Source organism: Euleptes europaea, chromosome 2 (genome assembly GCF_029931775.1).
Source record: "Euleptes europaea isolate rEulEur1 chromosome 2, rEulEur1.hap1, whole genome shotgun sequence".
NCBI classification, from domain to species: domain Eukaryota; kingdom Metazoa; phylum Chordata; class Lepidosauria; order Squamata; family Sphaerodactylidae; genus Euleptes; species Euleptes europaea.
Window position 1 is genome coordinate 54,780,918 of NC_079313.1, and position 27,678 is coordinate 54,808,595.

Consider the following 27,678-nt stretch of genomic DNA (forward strand, 5'->3'; position numbering starts at 1 on the left):
ATTCATCGGGTTGCCATGAGTCGGAAGCAACTTGACGGCACTTAACACACACACAATTATTTAATTTGAATTAGTCAAAAAATATGCCACATATGAGACTTTGTGATCCAAACGCTTTTTGTGCTCTGATAGTGAAAAGAAAAGCAAGTTCACATTGGGAGAGAAAGGAGCATCTGATTTCCTAGACAGTTTCCCCAATATATTGCAGCTAAGGCTCTGTTTATCTAGAATAATGCTTGACAGATGCAAGTCCCCCAAGCACATGCTCTGATACAATGCCCTGAGATGGGTAAAGCTTGTATAACAAAACGATGGAACTTAAAGCAAGACAGCCAAGTCAAGCTGTTTCACAGACTCCTGTTCTTGAGTGATAGACACAGGGACAGTCTCTTGGAAATGGGCAGCAAAACTACCAACTCTGGTGGGGAGTTCAATGTCAGTATAAAAAGGGAGGGGAGAGAGAGAGAGAGAGAGGAGGGAGGGAGGGAGGGAGGGAGGGAGGGAGGGAGGGAGGGAGAGAGAGAGAGAGAGAGAGAGAGAGAGAGAGAGAGAGAGAGAGAGAGAGAGAGAGAGAGAGAGAGAGAGAGAGAGAGAGAGATTCCACCCTGAGTTTAAGCAGCACATTAAAAAAAGGCTGACAGAATCAATAGAATTTAAGATGCTCTAGTAATCTGGGTTTAACACCAGGACAACACCTTTAATCAAAGACGCAGAACCCACTGTGGCATTCTGACATCTACATCTATCATCTAGATACTGTTTGCTTTTTTTTAATGGAATGGAATTAACAACTTTAGTCAAATAATTAAAACCTAGCTGCCCAGAAATGTCATGATAAAACCCGTGTGACACTTTATCATTCCTGTAAAAGTTTCATTTTAATCTACATGTTCTGCCAGCTGCTTTGAGGTATAACAATAAAAGTCCTTAGAATGCTACTGAAATGGCAAGAAGAAAAAGCATTATCTACCGCTAGGCACATATTTAAGTCAGGACCAGTTTATTTCACAGAAATGGGAGGAGGAAGCCCCTCATAAAAGCAGATAATCAGTACAGTCAGAACAAATCATCCTCTTTCTTTTAATTAAAACCTCTATTTAAAATTTTTAAAATCCCATAAGGAAAAAGTTTAAGATAAAGAAATCAGGATAAGATTTGGATTCTGGGAATCAATTTCAGACATCAAAAGCAAACCTTAGTTTGTTACTGATGGGCATGAACCTGCTGTGCTCATCTCTCCTCATGCTGAACTGGTGAACTCTGAGTGCAGGTGCCTGTAATTCAACAGTATTAAATCTGTCCTAATGTTTCTTTTCTTTTCCTTTCCTTTTTTGCCATCAAGTCTCAGCTGACTCATGGCAACCTCGTAGGGCAAGAAAGAGATGTTCAGAGGTTGTTTGCCATTGCCCGCCTCCATGTCACCCTGGTATTCCTTGGAGATCTCCCATCCAAATACTAGCCAGGGTCAGGGCTGAGAGTGTGTGACTGGCCCAGAGTAACCCAGCAAGCTTCCATGGTGCGAGTGGGGATTTGAACCTGGGTTTCCCAAGCCCTAGTCCAGTAATCCTAGTTTTGGGGACAGAATTCAAAACTTCAATTAGTGAAAGCACCAGCATTCAGACATACTACTTAACTGGAATCAAATAAAGATGTTTCTCTTATATTGTAGCACAACATATAAGGTGAGAGTAGGGTCAGACCCACGTACAGGACCATGTCCCCCAAGTTTGATGGTGCTTTCCTAGTTTTTTAAATGCTTGTGTTATAATGGCTTTGTTTTAATGGCTTTGTTTTATTAGCTGTAAGCCACCTCAGAGACCCAGCGTGGTGTAGTGGTTAAGAGAAGCGGATTCTAATCTGGAGAACCGGGTTCAATTCCCCACTCCTTCACATGAAGCCTGCTGGGTGACCTTGGGCCATAGTTCTCTCAGAACTCTCTCAGCCCAAGTGGAGAAAGGCAGTGGCAAATCACCTCCAAACCACCACCTGCCTAGAAAACCCTACAGGGTTGCCATAAATCGGCTGCAACTTAATGGCACTTTCCCCCACCAACCACCTCAAGCAGGTCTGTTTATTAAAAAAATAACCAAATGCATAACAACTAAGATCGGTAGCTGCCATAAATTGAGATTTTTGTTCGTGACTGAATTGAGCCTAGCTGGGTACTTGCTGCTGTTTTATTAAACATTTGCATCTGTAGGGTAACATACTTAACAATCGATAGGATGATGCAAACATCTGACATTCAACCACTGCAAGCTACAGCTTGGTATATGGTCATCTGATTCTCCCTTGCAGTCTTGAAATGCAGTTCTGCTTCAGCTGGTGCATCAGTTGTGCTCGTTTCTGGTTCAGTCAGTCCTAGCTACAGTGTTCCATGTCTACTAAGATCTAGACCAGATTATTGTAATGCGCTCTACTTGGGGCTATCCTTGAAGAGTGTTTGGAAGCTGTAGCTAGTGTACAATGCTGCAGCTAGACTGCTTGCTGGAGCCAGCTCCCGGAGCATGTGACTCCAATACAGCAATTGTACTGGCTACTGAGCTGTTCCCAAGCCAATTCAAGGTGTTGTTTTTGCCCTTTAAAGCCTACATGGCATGGGTCAGGGGTATCTGACCATCTTCTCCCATTGATTCCTTCCTGTGAATTACCAGTGCAATCTTGGGGGGGGGATCTCCATAGGAGCTGGCATGACTCCACGCCAGCATAGGTGCCACTTTATCATGGGATAAAGTGGCAAAAACACCAGCATGGGGGCAAAGACACCGGCATCTGGGAGTGACAGAGCTTCACTGGGCCCTGCCGCCAATCCAGGAACTAAATCCTGGAAGAGAACGGCCACGCCGACGTGAGGGGGGTGTTCCTGGGGCTGGCACTGCCTTTAGGCAGCTTCCATGGCCCTTTCGGCCCTGGAATGCCTCAAGTGGCAGCAGTTCACTTTTTTCAATGGGGAATTACTCCCCATTTTCTCTTATTTTATTTTTAAAAAGGCTTTTTCCCCTCCGCAGCAGCCTCAGAGGAGGCAGCTCGGCTCCGCTGCTTCCGGCCACCGCGAATCTACCCCCTCTTTAGGAATGGGCTGCCCACTCACAGGGAAAGGCCCTCCTGACTGTCTCACCAATTAAAGAAGCTTGTCTGGTGGACACACGAGAGGGGGCCTTTTCAATGGCAGCCCACGATTATGGAGCAGCCTCCCCAAGGAAGTGTGCCTGACCCCCTCGCTTTCAATCTTCAGGAGGCCAGGAGGCAGTTGAAGACAGTTTTATTTAGGACAGCATTTGACTAATTTAGTTTTTATTTACTGGAAATCCTAACTGAGATTTTAAATTCTGGTATTTTATGTGTTTTTTCTGTAAGCACGGGTTTATATACCTTGTAAGCTTCCTTGAGTTCCACAAGGCAGAAAGGCAGTTAATAAATGTTTAATATAAATATAGCCTTTCTGATGGGGCTGTGCAGGTGGTGGACTTATGCAGCGGTTGCTTCCTGAGAGGTACAAACGATCACCTCAAGCCTCAAGACTTTGAAAAAAATGTAACTTAATAAACACAAATTTATCAAAGGTGTATTTTTAACACACACACACAAAAAGAAATGAGAATATTTAATTAAGAGTAACCATGTCTCTTGACTAAATTATAAAGATACACAGTTCATTGCTGGATAGTCATGATGTTGATGTCTGTAGCAAATCCATCAACAATTATTACTTTTACACTGGGAATGGGAAATTTCAATTATATATCCAGAATTTAAATCTACAGTTAATGAAGTGTTCAACATATCACACTTGTTAATGACACAACAGCTTTGCCATGCGAAACTGAGCAACTTATGTTCCCCAATGTTTTTAAAACCATCACATATAAAAACTGGAAAGCCCTTATTTTCTACTTCAAAGGCAATTTTGAGGCCAAGGAAGGATTTTCTTCTGAGGGAAAGTACTAAAGAGTGAGATTTGTTTTGCGTGTGTGCGGGGGGGGGGGGGGAAGGAAATTTCTCCTTTGTTTTAATAAAATTACAAACAAAGCAACAACCCTAGATGTTTCTACCCCTACTGCACAGAATCGGTTGTGTTTTATTACTTTATTACTGGGGTTGGTTTACAAGACCATCCCCAACAGGCATGACCTTTTGAAAACGCAGGCACAAGTGCGGGAATGCAGAGGGGAGAGGGGGTGGAATGAAAGATGATGCCAGTGCTGCAGTCCTCTTTTACTAAAGATCTGGCTTCAATGTGTAATTCATACGGATGCAGCCAGAATAATTTAAGAGCTCACTTTTCAAACTGCCTACAAAAAGTGAGTGTTTTGTTTCAGGACAGGCCTTTTTCCACTATAAAGCCAGGAATGAATACATGATTATGTCAAAACAAAAATGGCAGCGATTTTGCTTAACAAAAAAAGACGTGGTGCATTTATTTTAAAAACGTATACGCTGCAGAGGGTGTATTTTATTTCACTATGCCAGTTATTCAGGCCTAATGTTGATGTATACCTTGGTTTTATGTAATTTCCACTCTTGCTTAATTGTTCAGATTAACTCAGGGAGAAACCACAAATTACCTGAGTAGGCAAAAGCAGAAAAATTATCTTTTACCACAGAAGGGAAAAAAGAGCTGTTTGCTCATTCTGCATTTCTAAAAGACTAGAGGTAAACGGGACAGCCAAGTAATCAGAATGATCTTTTTTTTAATGCTATCCTTTTTCCTGCCTGTATATGTTTGGATGAAGGAAAAATAGAATTTTTTACCAAGATAACTCAGATTTTGTACCAAGAAAAGCAGGACTCTGCAACTTCAATTACATATGTAAACAGAGGGACTGCATAAGCACACTGCTTCTGCATAGCTGATTTTGCTTCTGCTAGCCATGGAGACACAAAAAACTATGTCAAAAAGGAGAAATAAAGAAAAAAAAGTGCTGGTTGCTCACCCTGATTTCATCAGGAACTATTAACTCCTCTCTGCATCCATAAGATGCTTGTCCATTACAAATAAATGCTATGATTCTTATGATGCTGAATTCTCTAGTTGGGTAGTTTGTGAAAGCTGCTTCCTTGCAGCTTACTTGAGAACATGACATTAAATTATTTTCAAAGCAACAAATGATGTTTTAAGTTATCAACAGGACTTATAATCAGCCAGCTTATTTCAAACTAATGTCCTACACTTATCATTAGTACTGCAAAGGTCACTGATTTGAAGTTTGAAAACCCTGCTATTATACTGCTCTCTAGGGTTGCTAACCTCCAGGTAGTAGCTGGAGATCTCCTGCTATTACAACTGATCTCCAGCCAATAGAGATCAGTTCACCTGGAGAAAATGGCCGCTTTGACAATTGGACTCTATCGCATTTAAGTCCCTCCCCTCCCCAAACCCTGCCCTTCTCAGGCTCCACCCCAAAATCCTCCTGGCCATGGCAAAGAGGGACCTGGCAACCTTACTGCTTTCCAAAATGTGGGAACCTAGTCTCAAAAAGTACCATTAAAGAAAGATTTACTTCATAAGGATCAGCCAAATATTTTTGCACTCCTGATTCTAGATTTTTTTGTAAGTTTACCAGCTATCCTTAGTGAATGCTATACACAAATTACATAAATTATAATTAAATTGGTAGCATGTGCATTTTGTTAATTAAGCAGTTTCTAACTTTGAAGGTGTTCTATATTTACAGCTTCAAATGCAAACACACATACATGGTTTTATATATAAACACACATTATCAACAAGAAAAACAAACAACTGCTGGCAGCAGCCATGTTTGTATTACAGACACATGGTATATTTCCCAATTGTCCAAATCAAAACAAAAATAAAACTTTCACTCTCACTTACAAAAAATTAACAAGAGAAGCTACATCTAAATTGTCTGCTTTCCTAATGTCTTGTGAGTCGTTTAACAGAACAATCTAGATCCAAGGGAACTCAGCTGACAACTTTAGAGTGGATCTGAATAAACCGAGTCAAAGATTTCTGAACTGCAAAAAACATTCATGACCTCTCCAGCCTACATGTCTATGGGCCCTGGGAACAAAAAGATGCCTTGGGCAGCTTCCTAATGCCATTCGCCTGGAAATGCCCCCTTGAGCTGTGCCACCTTTTTTGGTGGCACAGCCTCATTTTCTGGAATTTTTACATCTCTGTTGGGGAGTCAAGAAGGATGCGGATGAGGTGAGTGACAAAGAAGAACAACAGAATGGTTTGGCTATATGTTTGGGACTACCAAATCATTATTTGCCTATACATTAGAATCCACTCCACAGCTTGAAGTTCTAGAACTACAGTTAGTGTGCAGAATGGCCTAATACCAAGAGCCTCTGTTTTGGAAACCAACACTACAGATTCTTTTAGACAATCTAAAGCAGAAGTACAGAAGTATGTATTTTTCAACTACCCACGAGAAATGCAAACTACGCGCCACATAACACGCATACTGAAAGGATCAGACAGTGGAATGCGCATTTATGAAATGATTTAGCTGCATTTCATTAATTAACTGACCCAAAAGGAGGAATATTTCAGCTATCTGGTTATATGATTAAGACCAAGACAAAAGCCTCCCCCCTCCCCAGTGTTCAAACCCCACTTCTTTTAATAGTGCCATTTAGCAGTGAGCCATAGTAGCAATTTTTAAAAGAACGATAAAAAATATCTTGCCAATTCAGCTGTATTCTGCTAGTGATTAACTCTAGCCCACAAGTATGGCTAGGACCTGAGCAAGGGGGCTTTTTTGTGTCAATGGGAGATCAAAGAGGCATTTGTAAAATTATGCTGTCACTTTCAGTGGGGTACTGAAGGAGGAATATGAAAGTAATTCAGAATCCTCTGCCTACAGTAAGCCAAAGTGTGATGTTTCCTTCAAGTGCATAGTGGCTAAAAGTGTGAGCTGTATGCTCCCATTCAGATCTTACTTCTGCCATAAACACACAAGGTAGCCTTGGGCAACATATTATTCTCTTAAGAATCATCTGTGCAATATGAATAATAATACCAGGCCATCGTAAGTGCAAGCACTCAAGCAAAGTACTCAAGCAAAGTTACACAAATGCTTATTATTATTCATCTGTTACACACATGCAATCATTTCTCTTACTCAAGAAAACAAAGAGAGAAAACCCAGTTGTTTTCCATAGATCCTAAGAGATTTCATTTCCATATAAACCTCCTCTCAGTTTTTCATTTTCAGAGCCGGAATTTCATCCCACCTGAGGGGACATGCCCACATTTTCTTGTCATTATGGACTTCCCACTTTTCATTCACAAGGTCTGGAGCAAAAGCACCAGAGCAAGCGCCGTTTGCCAACTAAGTCACAACAAGATATCCTTCCCCAAGTGGTCTAACCAGGCTGGCACCCAAGAGCATTTCCAGGCTTGACAAACAACACCTTTAAGAAAATAATTACACAGATGGAAGCAGATAGTAGCAGCAATTCTGTCTGCTGTCCTATCACTACATGAGCACCTGCAGCCTTGCACTGCCCTGCTAGGTGTTTTGGAAAACACCTGGGCAAGCTGCTTGCCCGAGATGCTAAGAGATAATTAGCAAATAAAACCACTCCTGGCACCTCTTCAACATTAGTGTCGAGCCACAGCAGCAAGCTGGCACCTGGCAAAGAGAAATGCTAGATGCGATAATTCCAATTTACACATTCAGCACAACATTCCATCTGCCTGTCATCGGGAAACAGTTTCATATTCAGTGATAACACAGATACCCCGAAAGAATACCGTGTCCAATTGCTGACATGGAGATTCTGTGCACAAAGCAGGTACCATCTGCAACTTTACTAACATGGTGACGGGATATTGTTTTTCCTGTTGCCACAATATATTTTTTTAAAAAATCCAACTATTCAATTCTACTATTTGGGGTGTCGACTTTCAAAGGAAGAAAAGAACCCAGCAAGACCATTAAGCTGGTTCCTGCCTACATTGCAATCTAACTTGGCTCAAGTTTGATAATAAAAAAAAGAATAAACTGATAAGACAACCAATGCAGAAGAGACTTTGGAACAACTTCAGACAGTCATACACATGGCACTGGAAAAGCCTGGGTATGTATGGGCATGAAACTAGAGAAGGCTGGAGATGGGGGGAAATCAACAAAATATCTACAATATGGAGGCATCCATGGACCTGTGCTTTCCCTCCTTTCCTTTCCTATTTGGCCTACTTTCAGATAGATTCAGATGTCATAAACAAAAACCTAAGCTGGTTTGTAAAATTCAAAAACTCAGCTTGCTGCAATGCTCACATACTCCCTCCCTCTTCACCCCATACAAGGAGAGAGTCTGAAGATGCCCTAGTTTTGGAAGCCACATGCCACATTCCAATATCAGGTGGCATCAACATACATAGGAGCTGCTGTGGGATGGGGGAATTGGTAAAAACTGCCCAATTTAGTCTGACTCCAACCCTAAGTTTCCTGCCAACAAATTGAGATTCTAAATCAGTTTGATCCCATTTTAGAATTCCAAATATTTGGAATAAAATACAATTCTAATTTGTCTAGAATCCTATATTTGGACCTCATGGCAAATCACGTTTTCACTGAAGGCTTCCAAATGAGGAATCCTTCAGTTATATTTTGAGGGTAAGAAAGGTAAAGGGGTAGGTTGGAGGGAGCACAAGCATGGCAGCAAGGCAAATTCATATGGTGCCTGAATACAATCACTGTCTAAATGAGGAAACTACTATGGTTTGTACTTGTTTTCTAATCCATAATAGTAAACCATGACTTGATATAGGGGTTGCAAGCTCAAATTCCAGTTTGCTCATTTGGATATCATGAAAACTGAAAGTAACACCTCTGTATGTAAAGTGCCGTCAATTCACAGCGGACTTATGGCAACCCAGTAGGGTTTTCAAGGGAAGAGACTAACGGAGGTGCTTTGCCATTACCTTCTTCTGCATAATGACCCTGGTATCCCTTGGTGGTCTCCTATCCAAGTACTAACCAGGGTTGACCCTGCTTAGCTTCTGAGATCTGATGATATCAGGCTTCCGTGGGCCCTTCAGGTCAGGACGAAAGTAATGCCTACACATAAGGAAAGGGAGGAAGAAAAAGGGAAGGAGGGGACTACACAATCCTCCATAGTTTAAAAAAGCATCAGAACCAAGTAATTGCCATCAGGAATTGCCCATAATGGACACTGTCATTTCCAAATGTCTGAGCCCTCCAGCTATTCTTTACTGTTGTGTGAACTAAGCTACACAGTGTAATTCACCCATGTAACATGAATGGGAAGGGGACATTTTGAAAGAAAGGGCAGAACTGGGAATTTACTAGGCACATGAAGCAATGGGCAATACCAGTATGTTTGACTATGTCATCATGTAAAAAAAGTAAAACAGAATCTGGCGAGTGTTTGACTGACAATTATTACTACTTTCCTCTCCAACAATATCTGCTAAATTACTAATATGCACTGGCAGAGACAAAGATGCCACAAATACTGGGCAACTGGGGGAAATAACATGTGAGAAAGGAACGGAGGACTCTTTTTCTCCCTTAAGCTGCTTTTAAGAAACAAATTTAGGTACCAGTACCCACTTTTGAAAATTCAGTAGGCAATTTAAGACTAATACAGTACAGATGTTGCACTTCATACCTACACAGCTTGGAACAGAAAATGAATAAAACCATTTTAATAGTAAAAGCTCTGGGGCAGGTTCTGACATACAGAAGGGAAGCTATATTTCACACTATACCTCCAATTTAACATTTGCAGACGAAGTATATATCCAAAGGATATAGGTGGTCAACATAAAACTATATTAAAGATATACTTTCAAAACCAACAAGGGAACCACCATTCTACAGTTTCTAAAGGTAAACTATAAGTAAACATATTATGCTGCCATGTTTGTATATCATAAGCGTGGGGAAGCAAGCCTGAAGCTACTTGATGATTTAAGGTTGCCCAGCCAATCAGAACTAAAACTCAGTGATGACTTTAAAACTGAAGCCTACAAGCCTGGCCTAAATCGACGCATTCCAATCCAGAGATTTGCATGGACTCTAATATAATGTTAGGGATCTCCACTGATTATAACTGCTTCTGCATACAAATGAATGAGCTTTGTTCATTAAAGTCAATATGGAAAACATTCCAGATGATGGAGAAATATTTATGTATCAAAGCTGGGATGATGCGGGGGGACGAACATTCCACTGACACCTGTGGAATTTGAGGTGCCAACACTAATCGGGAAGAAAGTATGAAGATTACCTGTTGATGTTTCAATAGCTTATAATTATTTGAACTCTATATAAAACTTAAACCAACAGAACTTTTAGATTTTATGAAGACTTCAGTAAAAAGTCACAGTTTTGGGCTCTGAGACCTGTAACTTTCATCCTTTAAAAAAAATCTCTCTCCAAGCTATCTTCCTGCAGGAAAAAGGAGGAGTTTGGGGATTTGATTCTAAGCATCCTCCCCCTTAGTGCTGTTTGCCCTGAAAGGAGGCAGCACTGAGCCCAAGAGTGAAACAGCCGCCGCCACTGCAGCTGCTGCTCCATGCTGGGGCTGGCAGCTCCTCCCAGTGCAAACAGTGTGCTTTGCATTGTTTCCACTGAGAGGAGTGATGGTGGTACTGAGCACACGTTAGGAGCCGCTGCTGTTGCTTTGCACTCAGCCTGAGTGCTGCTCCCAGCACAAACAGCGTGCTCTGGACTATTTGCTCTGGGAGGAAGCAGTGCAGAGTCTTGGTGTGTCCAGTATTATTTTTTTTAATTTGGCAATCCTAATCACTGTACAATTATAAAATATGCTGCAAACATCTCAAAAACATAACATATGAGAGCTACGCCATGTTTAGAAATATATCCATCAAGCATTTAATTACACTACAAAGCCAGGATTTTCATGTTCACAGCCCTGTGTCCCACTGTGTTCTATTTGACTTGTTACCTACTGGGTGAGCCTTGGGTTGCAGCCTCAGTCACTGCCTATAATTCTGCCATTTCCAATTGTTTGGTATCAATTTTAACCCAACAAAGAGTTATAATCTTCTGTGGAGAAATACTTAGATTACGTATGTTAGGTATCACCACAAAAAGACCCACCAGATTGTTAGAATTGGTGCAAAGCAGGAGCAAACTTCATTCTCACCGTTATTTGTTTTCTTGGTACCACTTGAAGCAATTGTTTGGGCCTTATCAAAGAAAGAGTTTCAATTTTCTATCCTTCCATTTTAACCTTCCTTAATCAGTTGAACAAAAGTACTTTAGGTAAAATGATTCCTTTAGTTGCCGTAGCTACAAATCCCCATAGTATGCTATTATTGAAATCTTAGGACCCCAAATTAAGCCAAATACAAAGTTAATTCAAACACTCAGCTGCTGTCATGTAAATGGTTAGTGGGGGAGGGTTACTGTTGTTTAACATCTCTGAATGTGTTAAAATACACCCTGCTCTTTTTTCCAGGTCATAATGATTTACCCTGAATAGAAACAGAGGTTACTAACACTGGCCTCTTCAGCAACGCCCCTGATAAAGTCATTTATCACTAAAGGTTCCCCACTTATTTGCCAGTAAATCTTTAACTATGAGCCAATTAACAATCTCCTGAGATAAGGAATGCTCTAGCTCCATGGCAAATAAAGCAGGTAACCCTCAACATGCAAGGTAATGGAGGGGGAGACAGCAATTTTGAAAGCTCCTGATTACCAACTACACTAGGACCAAGCTAAGGATGACAAATTTCTGTACAGTTCGTTAAGAGAATAAGGGATGAAAAGGGACATCATGACAACTGCATTATTGGAAATAATTCTTGTTGTAGCTCTGATGGTCTCATTACAAATTGCTGCTAACAGTTACCAGAACATTTTGTGAGCTCTATGAAGTAGGAGCCTTTCCCAGGATGCCACCTGAAATCCTTTTTAACTAAAGATGCTAGACAATGAACCAAAGTAGCATTATACATTAAGTTGCTGTTGGCTGTTGAGGGGTGGGACTGAGAGCTGTTCGTTAAGAAGGCTCCTCTCACCAGAGGCAGAAGCTGAGGCAGCTGGGCCGAGAGACTGCAGGACCCAGAGTTTCAAAAGAGTTGCTGTTTCCTGAGTGAGAAGGGCTGGTGTGACTGGGGTTAATGGTTGGCCCCTCCCTCTGCTGTGTGCTGCTGAGGGGTGGGACCAAGAGCTGTTCATTAAGAAGGCTCCTCTCGCCAGAGCCACAAGAGCTCTTAGCCTGGGGCCCCTGAAAGCAGCTGACAAGTTTCTACATCTTTTATGTGTTGAGTGTTTTTACTTCTACAAGCAGGGAGCCTTGAGAGGCAGTTTGTCAGGGGAACTATCAGAGTAGTGCAGGAAAGAAACTGAACAACTTCAGCAATCATAGTAGTGTGGCTAGTGAGGGAGATGAGGCAGTAACATGCAAGGTCTGTGGCATGTTTGTATTCTTACCTGAAGGTAACAATAATTGCACTTGCAACAATAATTACACTTGCTGAAGGAGAAGATACAGGGAATTGAGGTACGCTTGTCCACACTCTATTTCATAAAGGAAGGTGAAGAGTTCATGGACAGAATGCATGAAGCCATCTGTCAGCAATGCTGATTCTATGACCTCAGGCAGATCATGAGAGGGAGGGCAACTTGGCCATCTTCTGGGCATGGAGTAGGGGTCACTGGTGGTGTAGGGAGAGGTAGTTGTGATTTTCCGGCATTGTGCAGGGGGTTGGACTAGATGATCCTGGTGGTCCCTTCCAACTCTATGATTCTAAGTGGCATCTTTTGTTAAAAATGATTTCAGGTGGCATCCTAGGAAAGACTCCTCCTTGATACTTTGAGGAGCTCCTGGCAGCCAGAGTAGGCAGTAATAGGTAAGACTGATTAATAGTTTTGACTATTTATTAAGTGTAACAGAGTTGAACAGATCCTAACCCCCACTGCTAACCTATGTAATGAAGGTTTGAGGACGCCATGCACAATAACCTACATAATCCACCATTACCTCCCACTACCTTCTAAGTTCATGCATTCCAACGTCATCTGTTGTCAATTACATAATGAAAAGGGGCAAGTAACAAACTGTACTCTTTGTTTACCAAGGACTGATTTATCTCAAACCCACTGAAATGCATAATCAGTTCTAAATAGCCACAAAACCTCATTTTCCCAAACAGAATTATGATGCTGAATATCCATTTGAATCTGGACTCTATGATTAAAATTCATTTCAGAAACATCTTGTTCCAATAAGAAGCTCATTTAATGACACAATCAAAAATATAGTCAAAGCATATCTATTGCACAAACAATGGAGGGGCAGCACCACATTCTCAGAAGAAAGGACTGGGTAAAAGAACATTGATACATCAAGGAAGGAAGATCAAGTTGCACTCATGAAGGCTTAAAACTGGTTCAAGGGATCAAAGACCAACTAATATTTACAAGGTGGGGGAAGTTAAAGCCTCTCTACGTCACTAAAACCTCCACATTTCAAACAGAACTTTAGTTAAATCCATAACAGATAGGGAGGGAAATCTTCTTACACAGAAAACCTATAAGCAGTTATGTGTACAGTTAAGAACAGGGCAAACCCTCAAGCTAGCTTTCCCCTGCCCCTCAAGGATACCACTGAAGAAAAAACTATAGTCAATTCACACTTTAGTTTGTCAAAGTCAGGCACAAAAATTACTCATGATTAAAGGGCAACACAGATATCACCATCAATTGTGAATGGCTGACATGCATTGAAATGGCCAGATCTCCCTGTACAGAAGCAGCAACAAGGAACGAATTGGACCCTGGGTTCCAGAGTTAACTCTAGGAAACCTGGGATGGTTCTACCCCAGTCAATTGTGGTCCAGCAGCCACCAAGTGTACACTCAGTTATAGCGACATGGATGACAATCTTCTGTCCCAATCTTTCCTTATCACACTCACGGTTTTTTTTAGGATTCAAATTTATTGCATTTTTTTCCGTTTTGTACAGAATGGAAGCACAATCCGTGTGAATAGTCTTTATGCTAATGATCTGTAATCAACACTAGTTCCCACTGTACCTACAACCTGTCAGCAGTTCACCTACCACTAACAAAATGATTTTAAAAAAAAATTAGGACCACTATAATATTAAGAATTAGAGCCATTCCCAACGTGAAAATGAGCAGTAAAAATCAACACAGAATCATGATCTGAGTCCACTGGGTAAATTATTCCAATGGTGTCAAATCTCCCAATGCAGATCTTCCACGGTAACTGTGCAAACAGCTAATACCACAGCATTGGTTGGCCTGCTCTGGTCACTTAAGATGCCTGAGAACTGTTCCCAGTTGACAGCACAATTTGTGTGTTTTGACATGTAGAGATACCTCTTAGAAACCTGAAGAAACTCTCCGAAATGAGGAAATACCTTGTCTTAAAGTACACTACACACACATGCACATCAATTTTACTTTTCTCTGGTTTTCTTTCAAAAAACTTTCCTAACATTCCAACATAGAACTGAAATTATTATAGGAGCTCCTTCCACATACAAGCTGCTTAAGAAACCAGTATAAACAGATTCAGAGTTAGCTTGGATCCTAAATTCCTTCTCTGCTTGCAGGAGGCGGAGGACTTTCACTGACTCCCTCTCTCACAGCAGCCCCTCCCCCCCCATCTTCAAGACTGATCATGTTTTTGCGAGTCCACTGGTTCAAAGAGACCCAATGACAGCACGGGGGATTGAAACCAGAGGAGAGACCCCGAGACTCTGAAGAGCCACTGCCGGTCTGAGTAGACAATACTGACTTTGATGGACCAAGGGTCTGATTCAGTACAAGGCAGCTTCATGAGAGGAAGACAGGAAAGTTGCAATTACAGAATGCTGGTTGACTTGGGCTGAAAAGGGTCAAGCTATTCTTACCTCTTTCCTACTTTTGGGGATGTAGCTGGTGAGGCAGACAAAAGGGAATTTATTTTCTATACCTCATTACAAAATAACAGGGCAATCTCTACAAATTTCCTCCATACTACAATCCAGAAATAGCCTCCACACAATCTCATCAATTTTGAGTTTGCTCATACTCACTGGAAATGAGGAAACATTTTATTTTTCTGCTTCTAGTAAAATCCCATTGTCTTGGACATGGGATGACTTGTCTACACATACTGAAAAGGAGATCCACTAAGTCAGCTAACAGTGCTACAACCACCATTTAAAACAAAAGCCTATCCATCAAGATAAGGAAACTACAAAATGCTTCAGCACAATACAGTTGCAGAGTTACAGAAGCATCTCAAGTTCCCTTTTAATGTGAAAGGGGGGGCTGAAGCTCTCTAAAACCTCACATAGCTCAGTTTTTGTTTTGTCAGAGGAGTCTGTGGATTATAGTTGATTTGCTCACAAGAATTACTGGATCCAAACTGCGCTTTTTGTTAAAATGGTTTGCAAAACCAAATCAGTTACTAAACATAAAGAAGAGCAATCAACTTCATTATACAGTGTTTCCAACAGAACACCAAAAAGGTCAACAGAGAAGTGCCTTGCCATTTAACAAATCTTTCAAGCTTGATAAGATTTTACTGGGGGAATAACCTAATGCTGTATAAGAAGGTAGAGGGGAGAGAATAAGAAAGAATAACTTTAACTTTGATGAGATTAATTTTTATTCCACTTAAGACTTGGATTTGAAACAAAATCTTGAAAGATGCTACACACAGCAACAAATGGGCAAACTGTAGACATCAGAGCAATTCTTTTTTGAATGCTAGCAACATCAAATCAAGTCTAACCTGTGTTTCACTCGCAAAAGTAATTAAAAGTCCCATGGTATCTACAGACTACCACACATATTATGGCATGAGCTTTTGTATCTATTACATTAAGTGGTCAGTACATTGATAAGTGAGTATGTTTTACATGTGTATGTGTGTGTTGCCCACCACCCCTCCCAGTCCTGAAAACTTTAAAGGACATTTTCTCCTTTTTGGGAAGGACTGGCTAATTCTTTCAAAGACTGGCATTTGTAGGTAACACATTAATACATCTATTGTAGAAATAAGGGTTCTAGGTCACAAATTGTGTCCAGGCATTCAGTCATCAGAGGACACAGGTAACTAATCTATAGGTCACGGTATATTTTTTATGCAGCCTTTGGTACTGATCAAGTTGACTTCCCAAATTTTAGATCCTTGTTTTTATTCTCTTTGTTCTGTGACTTTATACAGCAACACCCTGTATGGTGTTCCACAAGCATAAGTTAATCTTGTTAACCCTATTTGGTTGTGGTAGAAAGTGCCATTAAGTCACAGCTGACTTATTGCGACCTCATAGGGTTTTCAAGGCAAGAGACATTCAAAGGTGGTTTGCCATTGCTTGCCTCTGCATGGGCTGAGAGAGTTCTGAGAGAACTGTGACTGGCCCAAGGTCACCCAGCAGGCTTCATGCGGAGGAGTGGGAAATCAAACTCACTTCTCCAGATCAGAGTCCACCGCTCTTAACTACTACACCATGCTGGCTCCAGAACCTCATTTACTTGGTAGTAAATTCCACTGTCTTCTGTGGAGCAACCCAATCATACACATTCACCAAATCTAGCACCTCCAGTACACATACCAATGCTTCCATACTCACTTCCATATGATGGATAAATAAAAGAAACAAATAAAAATAATCTCCAAGAACCATGCTAGGAAGTACTCGGTTTAAGAAAAGGTGAGTGGCACAAGCCATTTACAGGTAGCTGAAATATAAAGCTAAATCTTCAAATCATAAAACAAGTCAAAGCAAGACTAAAATAGCAACAATGCCACCTTTCACAAATTGTGCCTATGCAAGGGAGCTAAACAATTCAATCTCATCCCACTGGCTGAACCTAGTACTAGGAGATTGTACACAGATATCACAATGGCATGGCAAATTAATGCAATCTTTTAGAGAGTTATGGAATTCTAACACATGACTCTAGCACAAACATACCCAATTTCAGCTGTTTTCGGAGAAATTTCAACATCATTTGCTTTTAAATACTACATAAAAGCCTCTAGAAGTCTAAACTGCTTTCACAATCTTACTTTGTTTAAAATCAAGATTAAAGCCAGAGATCTTACAAGGGCCAAGTGGATTTGGTAGCTCTCATTATCTAATTTCAGAGCAAAGTTGTATTAATATACTTGCATCGCTCAATGAAAGATTTCCTTGTTGCATCTCTAAACAGATTTGCCTCAACAAACTGCTGAAAATGGCAGTCCACAAACTAAAATTATTAGGGTTACCATACTCACTGTCCCGTAGAAAGTTTTCTAGCATATAAATAAAAGATATTTTTCTTGTCTTTTACAGGATATGCCCCCTAGTTCCTCCACAGAAAGAACACTGAACAAGGCATATATGCATATTTTCAAAAACATGAATACACAGTGCACACAGCTTTTTTTGCAGTTATGCATGCGCTTACTTTGACCACCTATTCAATGCTCTACTGTCAATTAGGAAATAACATAAAAAACACTAAATTGATGCTTTGATGTTTTTAACAGAAAACTCATGGAATGCAAGAATCGTAGGTATGGACTGGGAAAATCTTGGTTTAAATCCTTACTGAGCCATGAAGATCACCTTGGATGACTCAGTATCTTTCCAGGATGTACCTCACAACACTGCTGTGAGGACAAATTGGATCATACATGTATTCTACTCCCCAGCTCCGTGGAGGAAGGACAAAATGCAAATATGATAAAGAAACAAACACTATCAGTTGTACACAAGCGGAATAGGTACAAAATGTCTGGCTTGTATCCATAGGCTGTTTTCTGCCAGCAGAAGAGTAGTGCTATTCCTTCCATTTCCCCACCCCCATAGCAGATCCCATATTGTGCCCCAGACTGTTCTTGGAGCACCAGAGAACAACAGAGGCAGCATTTTGAGAGCACAGGTTACTACAGCAGGAGCAAAAGATGAGAAAGTGCTACCCCACAATCTCTACACTATTTTAAGTGGATAAAGCCTTCACATCAAGTAGCCTGACCAGACAACTTGAAGATGACAAACACATCCAGACATGATGAAGGCCACCTCATTTGGCTGCAGAGTTCCAGCCAAAGAAAACAAACTACCTTGATCAGAGCATATGAGATGAGGAAGACAGTAGCAATACATCTATTTTGCCCCTGAGCTTTATCACCTTGACAACCTTAGCAGTACAGATTTTTAACAACATGGTTCATTAAACTATTTATTTGTAGCTTTTTGGGGAGGGGGGAAGAGTTACACATTAATACACTATATTACCTAGACTGATTTGTCAAAGCAAAAGCTATTAATTTTGCTCTAATAAACAGCAAAAATGTAACTAAAGAATACTAACAAAATTGAACGTGTATTCCTTTTTTATTTATTTTCCTTTTGCATGACTTATTTCCAGGATACCTTCACTCACCCACTATCGGTTGACAGTTGAAGCAAACAGTATAATGCAGTTACCTCACCAGTGTTTATCAAAGTCTCAGATACATGAGTAAATTCTCTGCATGTTTTTCTTCCATCTGGAAAGAATGTATATTCTTTCCAGGTTCCTTTACTGGATACAACAGCTATCACCCACTATGTCTCAAAATGGAGACATGCTCTCTGCATTTTTCCAGACAATGTGGATTTTGCATGAGGAATGCACAACTGTCACCTACTTCCTACAAAGAATCCAGATGGAGTAGTGCATTTCCCTGTCCTCAGATTGCAACGTACAGTTTCTGGAAAATACATCCACTTCCACAGTAGGTGACTACAAATATTCCATTAATTAGTGTGTGGATCATGGTGGTGCCGATAAGACTGGTGATCCAGTTTGGTCAAAGAGTGGACCAGGACTCAAATCCCTCCTCTGCTATAAAGCTCACTGTGTGACCTTGAAGCCAGTCACTCTCTCAGTCTAACCTACATCGTGACGTTGTTTGTTGTGAGGACAAAATGGAAAAGGGGAGAAAATCAAGTACACTGCTCTGACCAGACAAAAATTTGATAGACGCAAGTTCCTCCTCAGAACACGTCCCTTCTCACTATGTCATTTCGACAAGCTTAAATACGTCAACTCTCACAATGTTTGTTGTCCTAGTTCTCCAGAGCTAATTGCACACAGTTCCTCCAATACGTTTTTTAAAACACCCACCTGCATCTGCACCCCCCATTACATAGATAGTCAGTGTGGTATAGTGGTTAAAGTGTTGAACTAGAATCTGGGAGACCCAGGTCTGAATCCTCACTCTGGCACCGAAGCTTGATGGGTGACCTTGGGCCAGTCACACAATTCCAGCCTTACCTACCTTGCAGAGTTGCTATGAGGATAAAATGGAGGCGGAGAGAACAATGCAAGCATTTTTGGGTCCCCAATAGAGAGAAAGGTGATGCATAAACGAAGTTGAGGAGGAGGAGGAGGAGGGTAGTGGTGGTGATGATAGGAACAAGGATACATAAACACTATTGAGCAACTTTGTGTATACAGTAATATGCATTTCAATCAATCAAGTTTCATTTCGATACAATTTCAACTCTGAGTAAAAATCAAAGTTAGGTTAAAATATGCATTTTTTGTTTTGGTCATATAGGTAAGTATCCAATTATGAAAGGGATTGCTAGCTGGGCATATAACAAAAATATTAAATTACCAGTCACTATAGTTAGTTTTGGCTCTTTTAACAGCAAAGAGGCTTTGGCCTGCATGCTCATATTTTCATCATGAGATTATTTCCTTCGTCATATCTTTAACACAGGTGCAATTGCAATGCTTGAGTGTCAGGACTTGAGCCTGCAATGATCGTCAAAGGAAAGTTCTCGGCCCCAATATACTTTTAAAGGTCAGGTGATACCACTTGTCCCTTCAAATACTTCAGGGTGCTCTGAGTAACCAAGTGACCTTGTTGCAGAGAAAATGCCTTTGCTTTCTGCCTTTGCCTTGTAGCCTTATACCACCCTCCCTGATCCAGAAAAGAGCAAGAGTCCAGTAGCACCTTAAAGACTAACAAAATTTCTGGCAGAGTTTGAGCTTTCATGAGTCACAGCTCACTTCTTCAGGAAGAAGTAAGCTATGACTCATGAAAGCTCATATCCTGCCAGAAATTGTGCCTTTAAGGTGCTACTGGACTCTTGCTCTCTTCTACTGCTACAGACAACCACAGCTACTCATCGTGATATGATCCAGAAGAGTCTGCTCATGCTCCCAGCTAAGCCCTGTTGTTGTTGTTTTTAATCAGCAGCCAATCTACTGCTCTCCACTCCCTTTATTTTGAGGCCAGAAAGAAAGACATCTTGCTAAAATATTCAATAAAAAAAGATTAATTATGCTGCTTTGGCTTGAAGTTACCTCCACATTAGTATTCCCTTCCAGAATACAGAACCACAATATTTGATTTATTTTAAGAATTTGTAATTAATGTGTCTCCATTCCATCTACTCTTTCCAATTTTTTTCCCAGTTTTCCTTTTAACTGAGAAATGTAAGATTTTTTTTTAAAAGAAAAGAATTCATTTCAGTACCAAAGCATCAAAAACTGCCTTCGGCAACTGCTGGCTACTAAAAGCAAGAAAAATAAAGAGATGAGAACAACATGAATTTAAAAATGCCACAAATGGAAATGAAAATTAGCTTGAAAATGGTGTAAATTTATCGTTTGACTTTCTTCCATAATATATACAGCAAGAGTTTTCTTACTAAATACTGCTCGTTAAACAGCTCCAGATTGACATTATTTTGCTCTTTAGTCTTCTTATCCACAGTACTTGTTGCTAGGCTCAAATATTTATCAAAGTAACACCGTGATAAAACGAGGCTTCTTTTCTTTAGCTGTGCAATTCTGAAGTTGGGGGGGAGAGGAGAGACAGGTCCTGACAGTATATCACCCATATCCAGAGATTTGTTCTGGGCTCAGGAATTTAATGTGAATGTAGAGAACCCAGACCACATTCACCCCTCCTTTCAATGGAAGGAGGTAATCTATAAGCACATCTTGCATGCGCTCTGTCCCTCCACTGAAATGAAAGAGAACCTGTAAGGATGTGAGAAAGGGAAATGCAGCTTTTAACAATATGTTCTACAAGTACTGTGATCATAAAAGGGATGTTTTTTAAAAGATACACACAATAATTATCAAGGGCAGCTGGTGGCTCCATGTAGGGACCTCAGCTCCTAATTAGCTTTTAACTTCTTTACAATGCAAAGGTGGCTGCACAGAACATCACCTCTCCTTTGTACTCTGCACTTCCACAGGAAAATAAGATTTCATTCACTCCTACAGACACAAAGGCCACCAGGAACACATGTCCATATAACCTCTGCCAAATCAAAAAACTGCCATCTAATAAAACCACAAATAAGAAGTGTGTGCCAGAGTCAGTACTGTCCTTCAGCACTTCACCAACAGCTCAGTAGAAAGGGGGGGGGGAGATAGGTCTTAAAAGTTGGTCAGGCAAACCAGACTTTCGAAGGGCAATATCCCCTGAGAGAGATTGCAGGCCTGCATTCCGTGAAATCTAAATTGGAGTTCCTACAACACTTTTTTTTAATTCCAGCCCATGAGCCGTGTCTTAGAACACAGCCAACATTAAACTAAATAGATAACCAATGTAAAGGCGTTGCAAGATATTCAGGGAAGTAAACAGCAGTGTTTATTGTTCAGCATGCATTGGCAACTGGGGGGGGGTGAGTAGATTACTATGCATTGTAATGGTTGAAATCTTCATCCACAGAACTACTAACACTCACAGATCTGCCCCCTTGTGCCACATGAAAACATAGCTGGGAGGATGGGCTGACTATCACACCTACAGGGAAGGGATTCTACAAGACAAGCAGCATGCTCACGATTCCTAACAGAAGCAAAGCAGTTGCTGGGTGCCAGGGTCTGTGAGAATCCTGAGACAAATTTAAAGGTCTTAACTTTTTTAAAACCACGTTAGCAAAAAAAAGTGATGTCAGTTATGGTTTAGACCAGTGGTTCCCAAAGTGGGCAGTATCACCCCCTGGGGGGCAGTGGGATTATCTAGGGGGGCACTAAGAGGCAAGGGGACAGCAAGGGGGTGCTAGAGGTGGGCCTCTTCAACTGTACTGTTGGATAGGGTAGGGGGCGCTGGGGTTGAGTTTGTGGAACCAAGGGGGCGGTGGCCCAAAAGGTTTGGGAACCACTGGTTTAGACTGAAATACTGTGCGTACTACCTTTGCAATAAGCCTCACTAAACTCAACCTATCTTTCTTTTATGGCCAGGCTGCTATGGAAAAGAAGGTCATTAAGAGAAATTTTACCATCTTCATATTTTTTCAAAATGCTTTTTTCATCTAAACATCACCAGAATTTCAAGTACTGGCTGAATATATCTTATCCGGACTGCTTGGGACCAGTCCTGGTCCGTATTTCGGATCTTTCCGTATTTTAGAATATTTTGGAATATTTATGTATACATAATGAGATATCTTGGGGATGGGACCCAAGTCTAAACACGAAATTTATTTCTGTTTTATATTTGTTTAATATCTATTTTATACACAAAGCCTGGATATAATTTTAAACAATATTTTTAATAATTTTGTGTACATTGAACCATCAATGGCACTGCTGAGGGCCTGTGAGTAATGCCTGCATGCCAGCTCAAAAGGTCTGGTTTTCGGATCAGTCCAGATATTGGATGTCCGGATAAGGGATACTCGACCTATATTTGTTAATTTCAATAAAATAACCCCATTGTGGAAGTCCATCTGCCAGTCATTACTGCCACATAACCTCCATTCCTTTCAAAGGCATTTATATAAAAACTGCTTGGATGTAATGGTGGAATAAATTTAAATTAAAAAGCAATCTTGCCTGATGATCTATAACTTAAGCTGTTGTATGTGTGGCAGTGCTGTGCAGATTTTATGTCATAGGGAATCACCCTTGCACAAACAGCTAGGTCTATGGTGCCACAAAACAGCAGAGACAACGGTTTTTAAATAGAAAAAAGACGCTGATTCATTTCTTTCTAATTTAAGTCTAGCCTCAGGTACTGCATGTAACAGTAGGTAAATAAATTTTCAAACAGCAGTGAATTTAAATTGATGGTGACCCACTTTCAATCCACTTACCCAGTTCCAAAATGCATACTGTTGATTTGCCACTAACAACTTGCCACACTGTTACCAATAAGCCCAGAAAATGAGAAAGCACAAAATATATAGGAGCCCCAGCTGCACTTTCTTTTGCATTGGCTCATGCATATTTAAAGTTGCTCTGTCTTGTGTTTATATAACTTGGTGGTATTCAAGGACAACATTAGTGAAAGGCCTGAACCAGAAGAATCCAAAAATACACCACTTGCTACTTAAGGACAGTCACCCTGCAGTGATTTGCCAGACACTGTGTTCCATTGTCAATTAATCTTCCCCAGCCCCCCAAAAAATCTCTCTCTCTCTTTTTTTGGTACAGCAAAACCTGGAAACAGGATCAGCAACAATTAGCTATTTCAGACACTTTTCTCGAATATCTGACCATGCCAATCACATAATGAAGATCTGAAAATATTCATCAAGATGTCCATAAAAAGAAGAGGGATAGGTACCCCACAGAAAGAATAATGGAACAATGCACCATTTTTAAAAATGGAAAAATATACATTATGTCATCCCCAAAGATAATAATATTGATAATGTAAGAATATGATCCAGAAGGATAGACTCTAAAATTTTCCAAATATTCTTGCACCTCCCAAAACATGCGCTTTCACAGTGCATGGGTCTATATGTGAAGTTCATCTTTGGGGCAACATTTCTGAGCCTCATTATGTTGCCATTTTGGAAATGTACAAATCTTTATATTTGCATTATCTAGTAGGGCTTTTGGAGTTCACTCTTTTACAGTTACACATGAATGTAAGCTTTTGATCTTAACAGCATCAAGAAAGATTCATTGTAAGAGGAAATCTACTTAATTGTAGATAGACAGATAGAGAGATAGATGTGCTTGTATCTTACCTTCCGTACACTGCAGGAAGCTGACTATCAGTAATAGCCAAAATCTTTTCATTCTGCAATCAGAAGCCACCATTATTGACCCCCTTTATAGACTTTTCTTTTTATTCCTTAATGAATCCAGTTATAAATGTCCAGCGTCATTCAAGTGGGTGGTCTACATCATTGTTCATAACTGAGGAGAGAGATGAAAATGAAAAACTAAAATTAATTCACGTTCATCACTAAAACGTTTAAAAATGACACAGAGAAGACTCTTGTTGATGAGAAAACTGAGGAAAAAAACCCAGTTTACCTCAATACCACAGAGAATCCGACACTAAAAATCATGATAAGAAAAGCAGGAGGTGTTAATGATACTGGCACACTCCTACAGAAAATGGCGGGGATTTCCAGGAAATCTCAAGCTAAAGTGCCAAAAGACAGCAAAAAGAAAACCCACGTAAAAGAAAGTAGGGCAGCTGCCAAAGGGAAACTAAGCAGGCGGTCTCTCCTTCTTAGGCTCTTTACTCCCCTCTTTCTAAAGCAGTACCACCCTTTGTGTTATAAATGGCTCTGTGCCCCCTCAGACAAAAAACAGAAGCAGCAACAAGTCTATCAAAACATCCATTTTTGCTGAGGCAGCTCTTCTCTCTCTCTCTCTTTTTTGACCAGCAGTACTTTTGTGTTAAACACCAAATATGTCTTCTGTGAAGACATCATTTCTTGGATCCAAAGAGAGATCATTAAAGTCTTCATGGCAACTCTGACAGCAATGAATAGAGTGCCGGCTCATATACCACAGGGCTAACATCTGTCAGAGCTTAGACATAGCACGTGAGGGGGGGGAAATCACACTGAAAGGAATACCTTTGTGGAGGGACCACTTCTCCCTCACAATCAAGTAATCACAGGCACACACCCACACCCACAACTGAGATTAGGCAGAAGGATTTCAGGGCCATGGCTTTCACACACACACACACACACACACACACACACACACACGAGTCCAACACCTATTTTATCTGAAATAAACGACTGAGCCACTCCTTCCACATGCAAAAAAAAAAAATGGGCTTGATAGTTGGTATGAGCCTAGTACACTACACACATATTTTGAAGACTTCAAACCCATACAGAAAACTGAGAATGGATGAGTATCCATTTATCTTCTATACTCTGAGAAGCAAACATCTTTCTGCAGCCCAGGAGGAGACCGAGCACCATGCATTTGTGGGAACTTTAATCTCTCTTTCAAAACATCAGCTGCTACGAGAGAAGCCTTCCACATACAAACAAATAAGTCTGCAATGTTCTCTGCAGACAAAACAGCTCTGGTAGCCCTTCTTTTGCTCAATGCTTTGCAAAAAAAACAACAGCAAAGTCAAACCGACAATGTGAGCTTTTCAAAGTTGCTCTTTTTAGCAGCCTACAAGATGGGGGGGGGGGGGAGTGAGTGAATCCTGCCAAAACTGTCCTGCAGTTGCTCCCATCTATAAATCAGCCACATGCAATAATTCTTTCACCAGAGTACAGCCTCTGTAATTCTGTGGACTTGCACAGTAAAGACGTGGGTTTGAACCTCTTTCCAGCTGCGACCCAACGCAGTCAGTAACTTCTCTTCCCAGCATTCTTGGGTGGGGATAATAATGACCAACCACATAAGGTTTACACAAGTAAATCCTTTATACCCAATGGTACTGCTTTGGGGTAAGCATTCAATGGACTGTCCCAAGAAGGAAAATGTGTTCATCATAAATTTACACTTGATCCTAACCAGGTTCTCCAAAGTACGTCCCACTGATTTCACTGGGCTGTAGACAATCTGCAAGCAGAGCTCCATTCACACAACAGACCTTTATTCCCACTCCCACTATAACCTTGCCGAAACATTGCTCCGAGAAACAGTGCTGGAAGCAATGTTTAGGGACTGCAGTGGGAGAAGCAGTGAAAAGCACTTCCTCTGCTGGAAGAATTACCCTTGTGCCAGTGGAAACAGTAGGATCCATCCCAATGTGATTGCCTTTGAAGGTAATATGTGCTTAGGCTTGCCAGCATTAGAAAGACTTGGCTGTAGTCTTTAACAGGACCCTTCCCCAGAACATGCAATTCTCGTAAAAGCACACATTCAGGATCACTCATTTAAGATTAGTTAACCATTTCTACACTTTAAACACAATTTTCTGGAAGATGGTACATTTCCTTCGTACTTTAAATGCATGAAATTATGCTTAAAGAGATTATTATAATAATCCGTGTTAGAAATTATGATAATGAAAACATAATAATTACTCCAGATTAACACTTCTGTTGAGAGATGCGGTTCTGTGTGTGCCTCCTAAAATCTGCTAGTATTCTGAAGGTGGGTGTAATGAAAGAGGATACAGGTTAAGCTAATTCCCCACTTATTATGTGGTGAAAGGGAATCTGCCTGATGTCCACTGCCTGATCTTGATTCCTATCCATAATCCCTGACATTAACTTACAAATACTTATTATAAATTCTCACATCCTGAACCCTGATAGTGTCCCTGATCTGACTAGAAGAAAAACTGCTTCCTAACAAAGCCTCCAACCATTCAGGTTAGGATTAGATTTTTATTTTTAATATGACCCAGCAGAAGCTTGTAACAGGCACAACATTTGGGGGCTCTGGAAGAAGTGCTATCTCTATACTGCCTTCCCTCTTAGTGACATGCTCCTAGTTTCAAAATCCTTCTTTGTAATATGTAAATACAGCCAACAAGCTCTGAACAAGCACCAGGGCAGAAGGATTTATACTTTGACACAAAGACTATTTCAATACAGGGCAGGCACTGGGGGCATTTTCAATGGCATAGGGGAAGAGGTTCAGTGCAGACAAACAAAGCATAGTTCTCTCCCTGGCAAAGGCCCAAGCACCTAGAGGTAAAAGATCCATCACCAGTTAATCTAGTGGCGGCAGGTCAGCTGCTGCAGGAGTTTCCTGAAGCTGACACAAAGGAATAGTCATGTTACATCTCAAAGTCTTTCACCCAGAGCAGGGAGAGCTTTCTGTGTTGAAAAATCTATACGGTCTCTCAAGAAACAAGCAGCATGCATAGCTGAAAGGATGCCTCTCTTTTTTTCTTTCTTTTTAAAAACTATTCCCAGCCAGGTAAATCAGTCATGCCATTAAATTAAGAACGGAAGATTCATACAAACAAAGATACAGACATACACACAGGACATCACAACGTTAGATTAACTCTTTCTCAAAGAGTAACGGCTGATCCATTTCACAGACTGTCCCGATATTACTGTGTTACTTGACTGAACCATTAGAATAATTCAAGCACATGGCTGAGGCACATTAATGACTGAAAAGGAAATTAAGCCAGCCTTTTGATTACTCTCAGACTATTCAGAGGATTTTTAGATTTGCCGAGATTTGGTTTTAATGGGTTTTTCGATTTCCTGAACATAATGCTAGATGGACTGCTTAGCTCTACACATCAATCTGAAGGGGAAACATTTTTTTTTTCCATCTTCACTGGTTAGACAGTTACAAGGTTGTGTTCTGTCACATGTCGCCTCACAGGGCTGTTGTTTTTAGGAAAGGGTCGAGAACTTTGTGGGAGATTGAAGACCACATTTTAGACAGTGCTAGCGGAACAGCTGTCAAGACAGAGAAAACAGTGGTATGAAAATAGACTTTAGCCTGAGAATGGACCCCATTTGAGGTATTGGCATGACTTTAAGAAGCTTGAGGATGTGTCTGGGACAACATAGATGTAGCCACAGGAGCAGCAACTG

The 27,678-nt window shown here is 40.7% G+C and overlaps 1 protein-coding gene across 18 annotated transcripts in view; it reads right to left on the reverse strand.

Moving 5' to 3' along the window:
* ADGRL2 (adhesion G protein-coupled receptor L2) overlaps positions 1-24,097 on the reverse strand; it is a 168,062-nt gene extending 143,965 nt beyond the window's left edge. For all 18 annotated transcript variants that reach the window (XM_056845407.1, XM_056845404.1, XM_056845403.1 and 15 more), the window contains exon 1: positions 23,926-24,097. In XM_056845407.1, coding sequence (XP_056701385.1) covers positions 23,926-23,998 — 73 coding nt within the window. In that variant the 5' untranslated portion in view covers positions 23,999-24,097. The remainder of the gene's footprint in view (positions 1-23,925) is intronic.
* Positions 24,098-27,678: the final 3,581 nt, after the last annotated feature.